We start from the raw sequence: 14654 nt of genomic DNA on the forward strand, positions 1-14654 counted from the left end.
ATCCTAATTAAAAAAGAAAAGAAAATTGATACACGGCGAGTGAGTGCAGTTTACAGAATCTGAGGCATGGATCATGCAATCCGAGCAGCTAGCACATAACACAGAGCCAACCGCAGAATCCGTGCCCGTGTTTGCTTTCCACCATTCCTCCCATTTGTTTTCCTTTTGCATTTCACTCCTCTAGGATCACTGGGGGGCTGCTGAAAGTCAGAACTGGTCAGTTTCACTCACTCTTGCTTTTAGTCATTTTCATATAGCCTCGCCCAATTTCCTGGGGCTTGCCTTGCAAAGCCACCAAAGAAAGGGATGGGGGGAGGGTATTGATGTCAAGAACCCAACCCCCATTCCCACTGAAATGTTAAAAATATATAATTTGAGGCAAACATGTCTATTAATTTGGGGTTTCATAAAAATCCCCCGTTTTTAAAAAAAACGAAACAAAACATTTAAACCTATGTATTTCGAGGCCACAAACATCTATGGAGTAAAAGAATAGACCTGACACTGCCATTCTTTAAGGATGATCTAATTTAAAAATAAAAACACACTGAATACAAAAAACACATCATCATGAAAATTTATGTAGCTTAAAAGGAGGCCCAAAATCCTTGGTGCCAGACGCTGCTGTGCAGTGGAGGCGAGGTTGTTAGCAGGAGATGGACCAGGTAACGTGCGCTCTCAAAGGTCCAGAATCCGTGTCAGTCTCCAGACAGCAATTTGTTTCCTTTACCACAGAAGATTCCCACCCATCCCCATCCCCCCATTAAAGAATGAGCCGAGATGGCTGCAAAGCGTTTCCTGTGGAGCGTCCAGTTCACCCCCATGCGGGCTCGTCACAAACTCGGGTGGCAGTTCACTCCGGCGTGGCGGGGAGACGGGAGCAGACCCTCCCCGTGCATTGATCATTTGCATCGGCTGCTGGTTACTGGGAATATTTTAAGGTGATCAAGCTGCAGAGAAGAACACGGGTTGAAATCGTTAGCCGGGCAATGTTTCGGTGGCATTGTCCTCCTGGTTTCGTCCCGGCGAGGATCCGTAGTTGTCAACACGAATACAATTTGACGCTCTCGGCACCACACCACCTCAGGCTTCACATGGAGTTTACTCTTTGCTTCACAAGCAGTCCCACCCCTGTGCCATCGCCCTCTGCCTCTTCCACGCAGAGGGCTGGAAAGCCACCCTCAGAAGCACGAGACCCACCCACCCACTCAGTGAGAGATCTGAGCCCCTGGACCTGAGAGGCAGGAGGGCAGGTTTTTCTGGCATCAGCCAGCACACAGCACTCCATATGAGCGTTAAAAGTCTTCGCTTGGTTCCCCCTGGAGGGGGTCCCTCGGGTGCCGTGGCGCCATGCAGTAATAAGGAACTCATTAGCCGTGGAACCAATTAACAAGATAAGCTGCTCTTCCCCTCAAAGCCCTGGTAGGCAGCCTGGTGGGGCCTGGGATTTGCCATCAGCTGTCCAGCAGCACTGCCCCCCCAGCTCCCGCAGCTCAGGGAGCTCCCGGATAGCTGTAGTGGTTGCGATCGGGCTCGCTCCTAGTCAGCGGTAAGCTGGGCTTGCGCTCCGGGTCCTTTTCATCACACTGGAGAGGCGGACGCTGCTTGAAGAAGTCAGAGACGTAGAGGACCTGGGGGGCAGGGGAGGGAAGAAGAGAGAAAAGAACGAGGCTTTAGGGGATAATTCCATCGAGGGAACATCTCTCAGTGGATCCAGGCCAGGTCTCAGGGAGATCCTGTGTGGCAACACAGGCCCAGAGAGGGCCACGGGGTCTGGCTGCGTCCAGCAGCCTCAGTAAAATTTTGGTCCGAGTGACTTGCCCAAGGTCACGCAGCGAGTCAGTGGCAGAACTGGGAACAGAGACCAGGAGTCCCGACTCTTTGTGCTTTGGGACCATGACGCCCTGCTCTGCCGCATGGGGCGAGGGAGGAAGAGGAGGAGGGTGTGAAGCAATGTCGTAGAGCATCCCGAACAGGTGCTGCTGGCTTAGCTTCTTAGTTCCTCCTCGGCGGCCTCTGCTGGGAGCCAAGCAGCACCCGAGACTCTGATCTGGGGGCAGGAATTCAGAGCTAGACCAAGACTGGAGATCATCCAACCCAGATCTTTAGGCCGTTCCCGCTGACCCCTGGGGCGATCGGTTGCGGGGGGGGGGGGGGGCACAACAGACCAGGTGCTAATGTGATGGCAGAACGGGTAGGTCGCCTTCCTCAAGCATCAGGCACCTGCAGTTACCTGGATTTGGGCAAGGCCGATACAGAGGGAGGATGCTGGATGAGGTCAAAACCACCATCCAGAGCAAAGCTGCCAAGTGTGCAAGATTGTGAGGAGGGGGGGTGGACACAGGGCTGCAAGGTTCGGGGGGTGGTGCTAGGATCCATCCGCCTGCAGGCAGCCCCCAAGGCAGAGCCAGAGAGCACCGGGTGAGCATGGAGGGAGGGGTGGGGATGCCCCCGTGCGCTTACAGTGAGGATGGCAATGAGCGCCCCCTGGAGGAGCCCCACCAGCACATCACTCCAGTGGTGCTTGTAGTCGGACACCCGGGTGTAGCCCACGAAGATGGCAAAGGTGATCAGGAAGAACTGGATCGTGGGGCGCAGCAGCCGGGCCCATTTTCCGATCAGCCGGGCCTGGACATACAGCTGGGGAGAGAAGGGACGGTCAGTCCGTCTCCCCGGCGCTGCCCCCCAGCCCAGTGCCGGCAGGGTCGTTTTACCCAGACGTTCCCACCCGGGGATCGCCACGTGGAGCACGCACAGGGGCCTAAAAACGCAGGGCGAGAAACGTGTGGGGCAGTGCGACCCTGCTGGGGGGGGGGGGGGGCAACAGTGATGGTGGGCATACCGTTCAATTCTGCCCCCAGAACTCAGACAGGCAAAGGGATTAACCCAAGTTCACTCAATCGGGGGCATAACTGGGAACAGAACCCAGGAGTCCTGACCCCCACCTTCCCCCGGCTCTACCCACTGGACCACACCTACCCCCAGAGCTAGGAATAGAACCCAGGAGTCCTGACTCCCACCTCCCTCCAGAGCTAGGAATAGAACCCAGGAGTCCTGACTCCCACCTCTCCTTGGCTCTACCCACTGGACCCCACTGCCCCCTTTCTCTGCACACACACGCCTAGCGAGAACTACTCACCGCCAGGAACACCATGCAGTACATCCCAAAGGAGGAGTGTCCGGAATAGAAGGATAACCTGGAAGAACAAAGACCAGGATCAGGATGAGAGACCTCCACCCTGCCCTCAAATAAGCCCACGGGACCCCTCTCGCCCGCCCTCAGGCATCTCTCACGCTCTCAATCCCCTGTGGATAGGTCCCTGGAGCAGGACGCCGAGCAATGCTTTCCCTCCACCTCTGCACGCTCCTTCCGACTCTGCCCTCTCACCCCATATAGCCTCAGTGAGCTGCTTTCCCAACTCCTCACCGGCCATTGGACCTTCTCTCCCAACCTCATCGCCATCATCCAGCGGCCAGGAGGGTCCATGTCTCCTTGCCCAGCCTCCAGCGCTCCCCACCAATGGATCTCAGTCTGGTGGGGCATTTCTCAGGGTCTGGTCTGGTCTCAAGCTGCTCTCCCCCACCCCCAGCACCCGGGAGAAGGTCCCCCCGTGAAGCCCCTCGTGTCACCTGGACTCGGTGATGTTCCTGGCGCCTCCCCGGCACACATTCTCCAGCTGCACGTAGACGGAGCAGTTCACCTTGGACCAGTCGGGGTTGCAGACGGCCAAGAAGTTGGGCCGGAGCCGGCCGATCATGTACTTGGCCAGGTCGGTCAGGGACTGGCTGACGGCCCCGCCGAACAGGAACGTCCCCACCACCTTGTAGAGGGCGGCGAGGTAATTGTTGTACTCGGACTTGGAGTGGAGGTGCTCGGTGTACACCAGGTAGGCCTCGCCCACGGAGACCTGCGGAAGCCAAGGGAGAGCCAGTGAGCGGCTGCCCGAGAGGAGCGGCCCCGATGCCGGCTCTGCTCTCGAAGTCGTGGGCAGCAAGGACGGCTGAGCCAATCCCAGCTGGAGCGGCCAGAGTATTGCTGCGGGGTGGTGGTGAAGGGAGCTGCTGGCTCTGGGGCAAGCTCCCAGCAGTGGACAGGGAGGCCCTGAGAGTTATCCCTGCCCTAGCCTCTCCCCGCAGGGAGCCAGCCGCACAGTGGGACCAGAGATGCCCTCTGAGCCCCGGCAGGGCTGGCTGGCTGGAGCGGGAGTCAGCGAAGGGATCTGCTGTCCAGATCAGCCAGGTCGAGGTGTTTCGGGATGGGGTGGAGCAAGGCTGTCTAAGAGGGTGCTGAGGAAGGGGGGAGTGAAAGGGGGAGCCCCCCAGGTTTCCTTACAATGAGGACGGTGCAGGTGATGGTGACCCCCGCCATGAGCCCGTGGGTGATGGTGTCCGGCCTGTAGGGGTAGCGGATGGAGTCATCGTTGCAGTAGAATCCACGCTTGTACGGAGAGTTCACCAGAGTGAGGATGACGAAGGGCAGGGAGGCTGAAGGCAGAGCGGGGAGGGGAGTCAGGGAGGCTCTCTCTGCAGGAGGGGGCACAGTCCCCCTCCAGGGGTACATCTCCCTCGCTCCCCTCCTCCTCCCCCCTGGAGAGCAGGGAGATACCCGCACTGGGCTCCATGTCCCATCCTGCCTGGCACGGGTTGAACTGAAGTCCCTTTCGCTGCTTCCGAGATTTGCCGGCTCCTGGCCCAGCCACCCCCATTCACCTGGGCTCGGGGGGCCACAGACCAAACCCAGACAGCACCAGAACCAGCAGAGCAGCCGTCCCTGCCTGGATCTGCGGTGGGATTCGGAGCATCCTCACCCCTAGGCGGCCGGCTCCTGGTTGGAAGGAACCAGACGTGGGGCCCCTCAACGGCGAGGCTGAGGGGCATCGGCAGAGGGCAGCGCACGGGGGAAGGCTGCTTCGTCACTGCCCAGACAGCACCTATTCTCTGCCTAGAGGGGGCTCCCGAATCCAGAGGGGACAAGGCAGCCCCTCCGGCTCGCACTAGAGTCACTTACAACCCTGACCCATGCCCCCTCCCCCACATGCCTGCGTGTCACTCACGGAGGGGGGTACCCGGGGTCTAATTCAATGCAGACGCGCCTCTAGGCTGGGGCAGATGCCAGGAAAGGATCCCGAACTACCCTGCACCTGGCCAAGTTCGGAGACAGGATCCTGGGCCAGAAGAACCGTCAGTCTGACCCAGTACGGCTGTTCTCAAGGATCTCTCTAGCCCTGGGTTGGGGTCCCTGGCAGGACGGCATGGATGGGCCCAATCACTCCCAGGCACCCACCGTCCCCCGGGGAGGTCACGACTTCAGTCACAGCTGCCCTGATTCACAGGACTCTGCCTTCCAGGGATGCCAAGGCAACTGACGGAGGAGCTGGCACCCCCTGGGCCCTCCCGTCCGCTCCCTGGCTGCTGCTGATTAGCAGAGCCCCGTTATCAGGCCCTGGCAGCTGCCACGCTGCTGTAAACACAACCACCTGCAGAGCGGGAATTGCAACTCAGCTGCAAGGATCGTCTCTCCCATCTGCCGCTCGGCACTAGCCCCCCCTCCCACGGACCCGCATGTCCCTCACCTGCGACTCTGGATTCAGCCACCACAGCAGAATGGTCTAAACCGGAGAGAGCCACCAACCCTGAGTCAGTGCAAAAGTCAAGCAGCCATATTTAGGTAGGAAGGGTGGTCTTGTGACTAAGGCCCCACACTGGCACTCAGGAGATCTGGGTTCAGGGCCCAGCCCTGCCACAGATGCCCTACGTGGCCCTGGGCGAGCCACTTTGGTTCTGCCTCAGTTTCCCCACCTGTAAAAATGGGGGTCATACTTTTCTCCCTGTCTCGCCTAGATTGCAAGGTCTTTGGGGCAGGAGCTGTCTTCTACTCTGTGTACGTACACCACCTCCACAATCGGGCCCGGATCTGCGCTGGGGCCTTTAGGTGCTACTGGAATAGACAGAGAGACGTCCAACACTTGCTATTCTCCAAATGCTCCACAGACATTGGTTAAGCCTCACAGCTCCCCCTGTAAATGTTTCCCCTTTACAGATGGGGAAACTGAGGCACAAAACGGGGACGTGGCTTTCCCATGGTCACCCAGCAGGTCAGTGGCAGGAGCTGGGGTTAGAGTTTTTGATGGCCAGCCCTGTGCTTATATCACGGCCCCAACCAGGCATGAGGCCCCCGTGTGCCCGTCCCAGAAAGCTTCTAATGTAACTGCCCATGGTTATGCAGAGCCAGGAATTGAACCCACATCTCTGGAGTCACAGCCCCTTGCTCTAACCACCAGACTATACTGCCCCCAACCTACACTACTACGGGGGGTGGCAGCCTATCCCCACTCTGCTACTGTAGTCAGGATCCGGGGCACAGGGGACTCTTAGCAAATAGTCAAAGCCACCAGGCTGAAGGTGGCCGTGCTGGGGATTTCCCCATCGTCCCGTCCGGGCTCTTCCTCATCCCACCACCACAGCATCCAGTGGGATGAGGCATCCACGGGTCCCCGTCCTCCCAACTGGGGAGTCGAGGCGCTGACTAAGGACAGGCTGACGCCTGGGCCGGGCACAGAGCCCAAGGAGGTGGGGCCGGTGATTTCAAAACTCAGCCATCCCCAGCGCCAACATGCTGCCAGCTCCCCTTGTGCCCAGGGGGCCTCGGAGAAAGCTGGCCCTGCCAGCTCCCCGTGGGGGCTGGCTTCATCTGCACCTTCCTCCTACACCGTATAGACCCACCCAGGCGGGGCTGACGAGAGGGGAGGAAAAGGGAGGACAATCGTTCTAGGGCCCCCGAGCTCAGGGCCTCCCCAAAACATCTGTAACACCTGCGTACATACAGCGAAACAAGAGGGGCCCCAGCGAATGGGACATAGCAGGCCCCCCAGATTTCTCTCGACAGGCCTGCACCCAGGGACAGGGTATCATCCCCTGGAGCTGCCCCCAGGCCAACGCCACCTCGCGCCTTCTGCGTCTCAGAAGCAGGATGGTGTGCGGCCTCTTACCAGCAGACACCGAAGCCTCGCTCTGACATGCAGTCAGCCAGTCTCAGGCTCCCCCACGCAGGGCCAAGACTCTGGGGGACCCCCCGCCCCAACCCCCCTCAATCAACACAGCTGGTCGCCCGTATCTTTGCCTTCTTCAATCCTCCAGCTGCCCCAGTCCCTCCGTCTCCTGTCCACAGCTGGACGAGCAGGGCAGTGACCCTCTTTCCTGGCCAGTCGACCTGCTTCCCTTCAGCACAGTGCTCTTGGAAATGCGGTCCCAGACCCCCCAGTCCCTGGGCAGACAGCACATCCCTGGGGCTGCCCCCAAAGACCCTGTCGCCCTCCTACAGAGCCGCTTTTCCAGGATCTGATAGCCTCTCTCGACCGACAGGGAGAGGAGGTCCCAACCTAACTTTGCGCTCTTCCGAGCCAAAGGCAGAAGGCTCCCTCTGCCTGCAACGGGACCAGGCCCTGGATCAGGATGAAGGTAACAAGCCCCCGGGTCAGGATGAACATAACGAGCCCCCGGCATCTCTGTCCCCAAGCTGAGGCTCCACCCCACCCCCCACGTCGTCCCCTCAGCCAGCTGGCTCATTCACGTCAATTAAGACGGCAATTTTCAGCCCCAGAGGTTTTACCCAAAATAGCAGCCCCGTTGGCCGGACGAGCAAGCGGTCGTTAGCGTGACAGCTTGCAGCCTCTCAGCAATTACCTGTGGCTGCCGGAATCTGGAGGGGGATAAGGAACGCGGGCCGAGGAGCCGTTTTCAGTAGTCGTGCTTTGCCTTATAGATGGTGCCATGGTGCGTGCCCTGCAGGCGCTGAGTGCCGGGGCAGTGCCAATAAAATCACTCACCCCAATCCTGTCTACCCCCTGCACGCCATCCCCCAGCTCAGACCCTGCTGCAACATTCCCCACTCTGCGCCCCGCGTGGGGCACGGCAGGGGCCCCCCAGATCAGACGTGCTGCTCCCTGCATCGCCCCAAAGCCCCTCCCCGCAGCAGAGCCGTTCCCCACAGAGATCATGCTCTGTGCTTGCTTCCGTCGGATCGATATTTACACAGGCTCCGCAGGTCTTTGTCTCACACGGCATCTCCACATCACAGGTACCAGGCCGCAGCTACCCCACCTTCCCGCACACAACACATGCCGCCGTGCCAGCTCCCGGGTCCAATGGGCAGCGGGGCAAGTCTCGTTCTGTGCCAGCTCAGACGGAGCAGAGGCCTGCCAGTCGGTGCCGGGGTGGGGCAGGAAGAGACGGTCACCCCACCCAAACGGTTTGAACCCTGCCTGCTGCCACCGAAGTGCAGTGGAACAAGTCACCAGGCTGCAGCACTGGGGAGCGCCAGCCCCGGCTCGGCACATAACAGCCCTGGTGCGATGGAGCCCGAGAGCAAGGGGAGGGGTTCCCAGGAGGGGCAGCAGGGGCACTCCAGTGGGGCAGGACGTGAGCCCAGAGCAAAGCCACGAGCAGACGTGCTCCAGGGCTGGCTGGATCGCAGCAGAACTAGCCCTAGCCAGGCAGTTGTGGGTACACACATCCCCCTGCCCGGTACACTGGGGGATCCCCTCTCTCCCCCCAACTCCGCAAGGGGCTCGAACCTCATTCTCAGAACAGCTCCAGCCCTGCAGTGACACCTGGGAGACAGGGTTCTCCCACGCCCCCCTTTACTCTGCGGATGCTTTGCCCCAGCAAGGGACGGCGCTTTCCCAATGGTGACCCTATGGCGACACGGGGGGAGGAGGAAGCTGGCGGCGCTGGGAGATACCCGGGAAAGGAAGGATTCAGCGACAGGACCAGACCAAGGGCAGCCCCTGCATGTGCTGGAGGAGCCCACCCAGCCCTACCCCCCACTACAGAAGGGTCCCACGGCCACCTTCGTGGACCCAAGTGCTGTTCTGGGAGCCAGCCTCCCCAGTGCCTTCCCACTTGTGGGAGTGGCGCCCCCCGGTGTCAAGCGCCATCCACACAGGCAACTTAACCCCTTGAGGATGCACCCGCCACCTTCTGCGACCGATCTAAGAGGCGCTCTGGCAACTGGCATCTCTCCTACCTGACCCTTTCCTGGCCCGTACACATTGCAGCGAGTGGGGAAGCCAGCTGGGAGCTCAGTGTCTGCTGTCATATAGGGGAGACTGCAGGGGCTGTGGCTAATGGGTTGGTTCTAGCCGTATAGGGCCACAAGGACTGTCTAGGCCTGGAGCGACCACTGCCATGCACAGAGCACAGTTAACAGAGCTGGTCAGATAATGGGAAGGGGGGAGAGGGAAAGAGGGAGGGGGAAAAAAAATCAGAAAAAATTCCATTTCCAGGTTAACTGAAACTTTCCAGTCAGCTGCATTCTTCATGACAACTTGTTGTGCCCGGTCCCTGGAATCAGCCAGGGCTTTGCAGGGTGGTTTATAAGCACTTGGAAAGCAGAGAGGTTTCCCTGTCCAAGCAAAGATTGCAGAGCAACCATCGGCCACCTGGAGGCGGCAAGCCAGGCCTTGTCAGCCCTAGGATTTCAGTCAGTGGTGCAGCCGCAGCAGTGCAAACCCCTCGTGGAAACACAGTTTACACCAGTAGAGCTTACACTGGTTTAAGACAAGGATAAGTTGTACCCCTCACGTGGCTTCAGTGTAAGTAGCGTCTTGACTAGAGGTTTGCGCTGATGCAGCTATGCTGGAGGCTGAGATCCCAATGCAGACAAGGCAGCAGTAGCCATCTGGTTTAACACTAGGGATCTGTCTATACTGGGGTGAGTGGCTTGTTTGTGTTTTCACCAGTGCAAACCCCCAGAGTGGATGTGCTGCCCTGGTGCAGGGTGGGGCTTGCACTAGTGAGATTTACCTTGTAAATTACCAGCATACATTGCACTTGTGCAAGCCCCATTTTGCACCGGGGGGGCGTCTGCATTGGGGGCTTGCACGGGCCTAGCTGCACTGGTGAAGTTACACCAGTGCAAATTACCCTAGCATAGACAGGCTGCAGGATCATCCACACTCCCCTTCAGCTGCAGGAGCCTTCCTGGCCATGGGACCCAGCACCAGGTGCATCAGAGGCAGAGCTGGGGAACTGCAGGAGGTTAAGCAGGTTTGTTTTAAAGCATTACAGAGGTTGCATTCTGATCTGCAGCCTCTCCTAGCATCAGTTCTAATCCACCCCATGCCATGGGCCCTCAAGGGTTAAGAAGCAAGGCCAGCACTGGAGGAAGAGGAAAGAGGTCAACTCTGGGCTAGAGAACAGACTTCATGGAACTGGATGGCCCAGTTACTGAACAGGGAGTGTTTCCCATCTAGGCCTCTGGAGTTCAAACCCTCAACCAGGCTGTTACCATCCCACGGCTGCGTGGATTTGGTGGAGAGGGGCACTGCCCAGCCCCCCGCAGGGCAGGCAATCCCATCACTGAAACCACCACCAGACATTCATTTGCCTCCTGGTTAGCAATCCCCGCAGAGAATCCCAGTGCACCGCTCCCGCCTCCAGCCCAGCCCGAGGCAGCCGGCAGTCATCTGCTCGTGCCGTGTCTGAACACAGGATCCCAGCCCTCCACCAACGCTTGAGCACCAGCAAGCCAAGGTGTCTGCGTGAGAAACCAAGGCCGGGAGGCTCTGGGCTGCCTTAAAAGGGACCTGTCTCCCAAGTTCCACCTTTAAAAATATGTCCATCCAGTCCATTGTTTAATAGGCCTCTGTGGGTAAACAGGGCACTTTGGTCTTCTCCCTGCTGCACAAAGGCAAAATCAAGGAGGTGGGGAAGAGTCACCGCCACCTTCCTTTGAGCCAGCCCCTTGCGTGCATGGTGCAGCCTCCTGCCCAGGTGAAAAACTCACCCTGCTGGTTCCAGCAACATGCAAAATTCTCCCTTGCAACTGTCTCTGGCGGAAACAATGGTCGGGGGGAGGGACGGGGAGGGACAAAACAGCAACAGGCCCGCTGTGCCCGACACCCTCCCCAGCTGCACAGGGCTTCCAGGTGAACTGTACACACAGCAGCTTCTTAAAAATATCGGCAAGACGTTCATTTGCAGCTCAAATTAGGCACCAATTTTCTCACAGGATAATTTAATCCACAGCCACTAAAAATAAAAGAGCCACGCAAGAGAGAGACCTAAACAAACCCCGGAACCTCGGTCCCTTCCACCTGTGGTTTACACGGATCCCAGAGGAGGTCCAAGCTGAAATTAAGACCTGTGCCTTTACTTTAAGGGTATTTTAATTATGGACTTGTAGATGGCTATTTTAGAGGCAGCATTTGTCTGCTCAGGGAGTGAAAAGGGCACGGGAGGGAGCTAAAACCGGCTTGTGCATGTTCAATATTTTTAACCCATCGGTTAACCCATTCCCCCACGGGGAAGACAGCGCCAAGACCCTGGGTCAAAGACCAGGCTGGTAGCAAAGGGAAGTTACCACCATCCAATGGCCATTGGGCGACATGAGATTGGTGGGTCTCTATTCAGTTCTTCACAGTGTCCGGGTCACCAGAGGAGATCTTGGTCCCTCTCCCTCTGGGGCACGGTTGAGGTGCATTGGCCGGGCAGCGTGCCAATGCTGTAGCTGGTCTGAGGATAAGGGGTCTATGATCCAGCACCTTCCACCAGCACTGGATCCTCATGAGAGATCTGGGGGGAGACGCGTGCACTGGGGGGAGACGCACACACGCCTCAAAATCCAGCGCGATGCCAGCCTAGTCCAGACCTGGCTCTGGCATCTGCCGGCATGCAAATCACAGCGAGAAGGATACTAGCCAGCGACCCACCATTCTGAGCCACAACGGGACAGGGACACAGAGCGAGGCGGTTGGTTCAGCCAGGGCAATCCGGCCCCCGGCAGCAGCCTACGCTCAAAGGGGAGAGTATCCCTCACCCGTGCACTGGCTGGCAGTGCCAGCTTTCTGCTGGGAAAGGGTGAGGGCGAAGGGGAAAGTCAGTTACTCTGCAGCCCGCCAATTCCATGCCCCGCACCTCTCCTCAGAGGCACGTTGTAAACTCCCCAGCCCTGCCAGCGCCCCGAGACAGCACGCCAGCGCTGCATTGGCCGAGCTGCCCCTTGGTGCCGCTGTGTCCAGAGCAGAAGTTTGGATGGGCCTGACTTTGTTGTTTACGGACAAAAACGGCTCCCAGCTTTGCTCTAATTTAACCCTGTATTTGCTGGCAAGTCAGCACCTTGCCCTAGCAAACCACTTCCCTGGCTAACGACCCCAAAGAATGCCAGTTTAAGAACAGAATTAGTGGCTGGCAACTGCCTAAATCAAGGCCCGTGCCTTTGGTCTACCTTTGGACTTTCCCCTCCATGTGGATTTCTTTAAAGGCCCAGCTGTCCAATTCTTTGGAGCAGGATCCACAGCCATCTCTCCCCACCCCCATGCAAGTGCACAGAGCTGTGATCCATACAGACGCTGCCTGCTTTTCCCAGCATCTGGCACCAAAAAAGCTCTCGGGGTGGCAGGGTGCCAGCACTGCCCACCTGTGCAAATGGTCCTCACGGATGCAAAGGCCACAGACCTTCATTCTTATCACCCCTTCCCTGCACAGTGGCTCCAGGCTGGTGGAGCTGAGGGAAACCACTTCCTTATTGAGCCATAAACTCGTACGCCTTTGGGAACAAAGGCTAACTGGGTGGCAGCTCAGGGACACATGTGCAGGTGGCTTGCTCACCCAGCAAAGAACCTACTCACAACCTCCCACACAGCTGGCTTCCGCCCCCAGCACACCTGCCCCCCCGCAGGGGAGCTGCTTCCATGGGGGTCGTGCCCCCAGGTGAGGAGAGCAGCAGGGCTCCCTCCTGCGATGCAGGTTCCCGCACTGGGCACGGTGCAGCCCACTAGCCCCAGCTCCCCCTGAAGCCCCAGGGAGTAAAGGGGGATCATAAGGGGTGGGGTCTGCTCTGGGGAACTAGGGACAATTCCCGCCATAGGAGGAGGTCGGAAATGAGAAGAGACACAAGTAGGGGTTATGAGAGTCTCTCTTAACCAGCCCCCCATCCACACCAGCCCCCCCTTCCTAGCCTCCCACGCCAGCCCCACTGCTCCCCATCCCCTTCCCAATTCCAACCCCCTTCCAGGCCCTCCCCACCCCCAGCCCTGCACAGACAGAAACGAAGCCAGCTGGAGCTGGGCCGGGCGGAGGAGAAGTTTCTTCCTCTCTCGGCTGGGGCCGGGGACGGAGAGGAGCCGAGCCCGGCCCTGGCTCGGAAAGCGGCGAGCAATGCACAGCTGGAGCCGGGGGGGGGGGGGGGGGACCGGACGACACGCTGCCCAGCTGGCGCTGGTGGAAGCGGGGGGGGGCTGCCCAGCTGGTACCAGTCCAGGACCGGGGGGCGAGGGGAAGTTTCCCAGCTGGCTCCGAACCGGGCAGCTGGCGCCAGGACCGGACTGGGGGGGGGGGGGTCCCTCACCGACCACCACGCAGAGCACATCGAGCACCACGAAGACTTTCCTGCGCTCCATGCTGGCTGCGGCTCCGTCTGCCCCGGCCCCCGTGCGCCCGCCGCTCGGCCCCAGCCGGCTCACATGGCCCCCGGCAGCGGGCACCGCGCGAGAAGGGCGAGCGAGCGAGCGACTGGCGAGGACTTACAGTCCGGGGCTTGCGGGAGCGGGGGCGGAGCCGCGCTGGGCTGGGCTGGGCCGGGCCGGGCTGGGAGCGGACCGCCCTCCCCTGCCGCCTGCAGCCGCCAGGGGGCAGCGCCGCCCCCCGGGGAGCACGGGAGAGATGGAGGCAGGGAGCGCTGGGGCAGGAGAAGGGAGGGGGGTTATGGGGCAGGGATAAGAGGTGGGGGTTATGGGGTAGGAGATGGGGGCAGGGAGCGCTGGGGCAGGAGAAGGGAGGGGAGTTATGGGGCAGCGATGGGAGGGGGGTTATAGGATTGGAGATGGGGGAACGGAACGATGGGGCAGGAGAAGGGAGGGGGTTTTAGGATAGGAGATGGGGGCAGGGGGAGGGGGTTATGGGACAGGGATAAGAGGTGGGGGGTTATAGGGTAGAAAACGGGAGCAGGGAGCGATGGGGCAGGAGAATAGAGGGGCAGGAGAAGGGGGCAGCAATGAGAAGGGGGTTATAGGATAGGAGATGGGATCAGGAGGCAATGGGGAGGGGGTTTATGGGGCAGGAACAAGAGGTGGGGGTAATAGGGTAGGAGATGGGGCAGGGAGCGGTGGGGCAGGAGAGGGGAGGGGGGTTATGGGGCAGTGATAAGAGGTGGGGGTTATGAGGCAGGAGATGGGGAAGTGGGGGTTATGATGTAGAAGATAGGGCAGGAGATGAGACTGGGGGATTGTGGGGTAGAGGTTGGGGGCAGGGGCTGATGGACTATTGATGGGACCAAAGACAGGGCACAGGCGTGTTATGAGGCTGGAGATGGGGGGCAGGGAGTGATGGGGCGGGAGATGAGGGGTAAGGGCTTTCAGGATGGGAGATGGGAGGCAGGGGGGTTATGGGGCAGAAGATGGGGGCAGGGGTAGGCGAGAATGTTTCTGGTCACATGGGGAAGGGGAAAGCTTCAGACCGGTTACCTAGTACTCCTGAGTCGTAATCCCAGCTCTGCTTAGCACCCACGCTTTCCCTGGCTGCCCATCACAGTGGTTTGAAATCCCTCCTCTCCTCCTCTAGGATGGCTCCCATTTCCACTTCCCCTGCTGTGCTGTGCGGGACACGCTACTGGCCCCTCACTCTGGTATCCTGCCTCCTAGAGTGCCCTGTACCTG

The 14654-nt window shown here is 59.5% G+C and overlaps 1 protein-coding gene across 1 annotated transcript; it reads right to left on the reverse strand.

Moving 5' to 3' along the window:
• Positions 1 to 512: 512 nt before the first annotated feature.
• On the reverse strand, positions 513 to 13558 carry PLPP2 (phospholipid phosphatase 2). Its single transcript, XM_074939524.1, has 6 exons — positions 13349 to 13558; positions 4334 to 4485; positions 3631 to 3908; positions 3140 to 3197; positions 2464 to 2640; positions 513 to 1631 (listed from the first exon to the last, which is right to left on the reverse strand). The coding sequence occupies exons 1-6, from the start codon at positions 13398 to 13400 to the stop codon at positions 1494 to 1496; spliced, it is 855 nt and encodes a 284-aa protein (XP_074795625.1). The 5' UTR covers positions 13401 to 13558; the 3' UTR covers positions 513 to 1493.
• Positions 13559 to 14654: the final 1096 nt, after the last annotated feature.

This window comes from Natator depressus, chromosome 25 (genome assembly GCF_965152275.1).
Source record: "Natator depressus isolate rNatDep1 chromosome 25, rNatDep2.hap1, whole genome shotgun sequence".
Taxonomy (NCBI): domain Eukaryota; kingdom Metazoa; phylum Chordata; order Testudines; family Cheloniidae; genus Natator; species Natator depressus.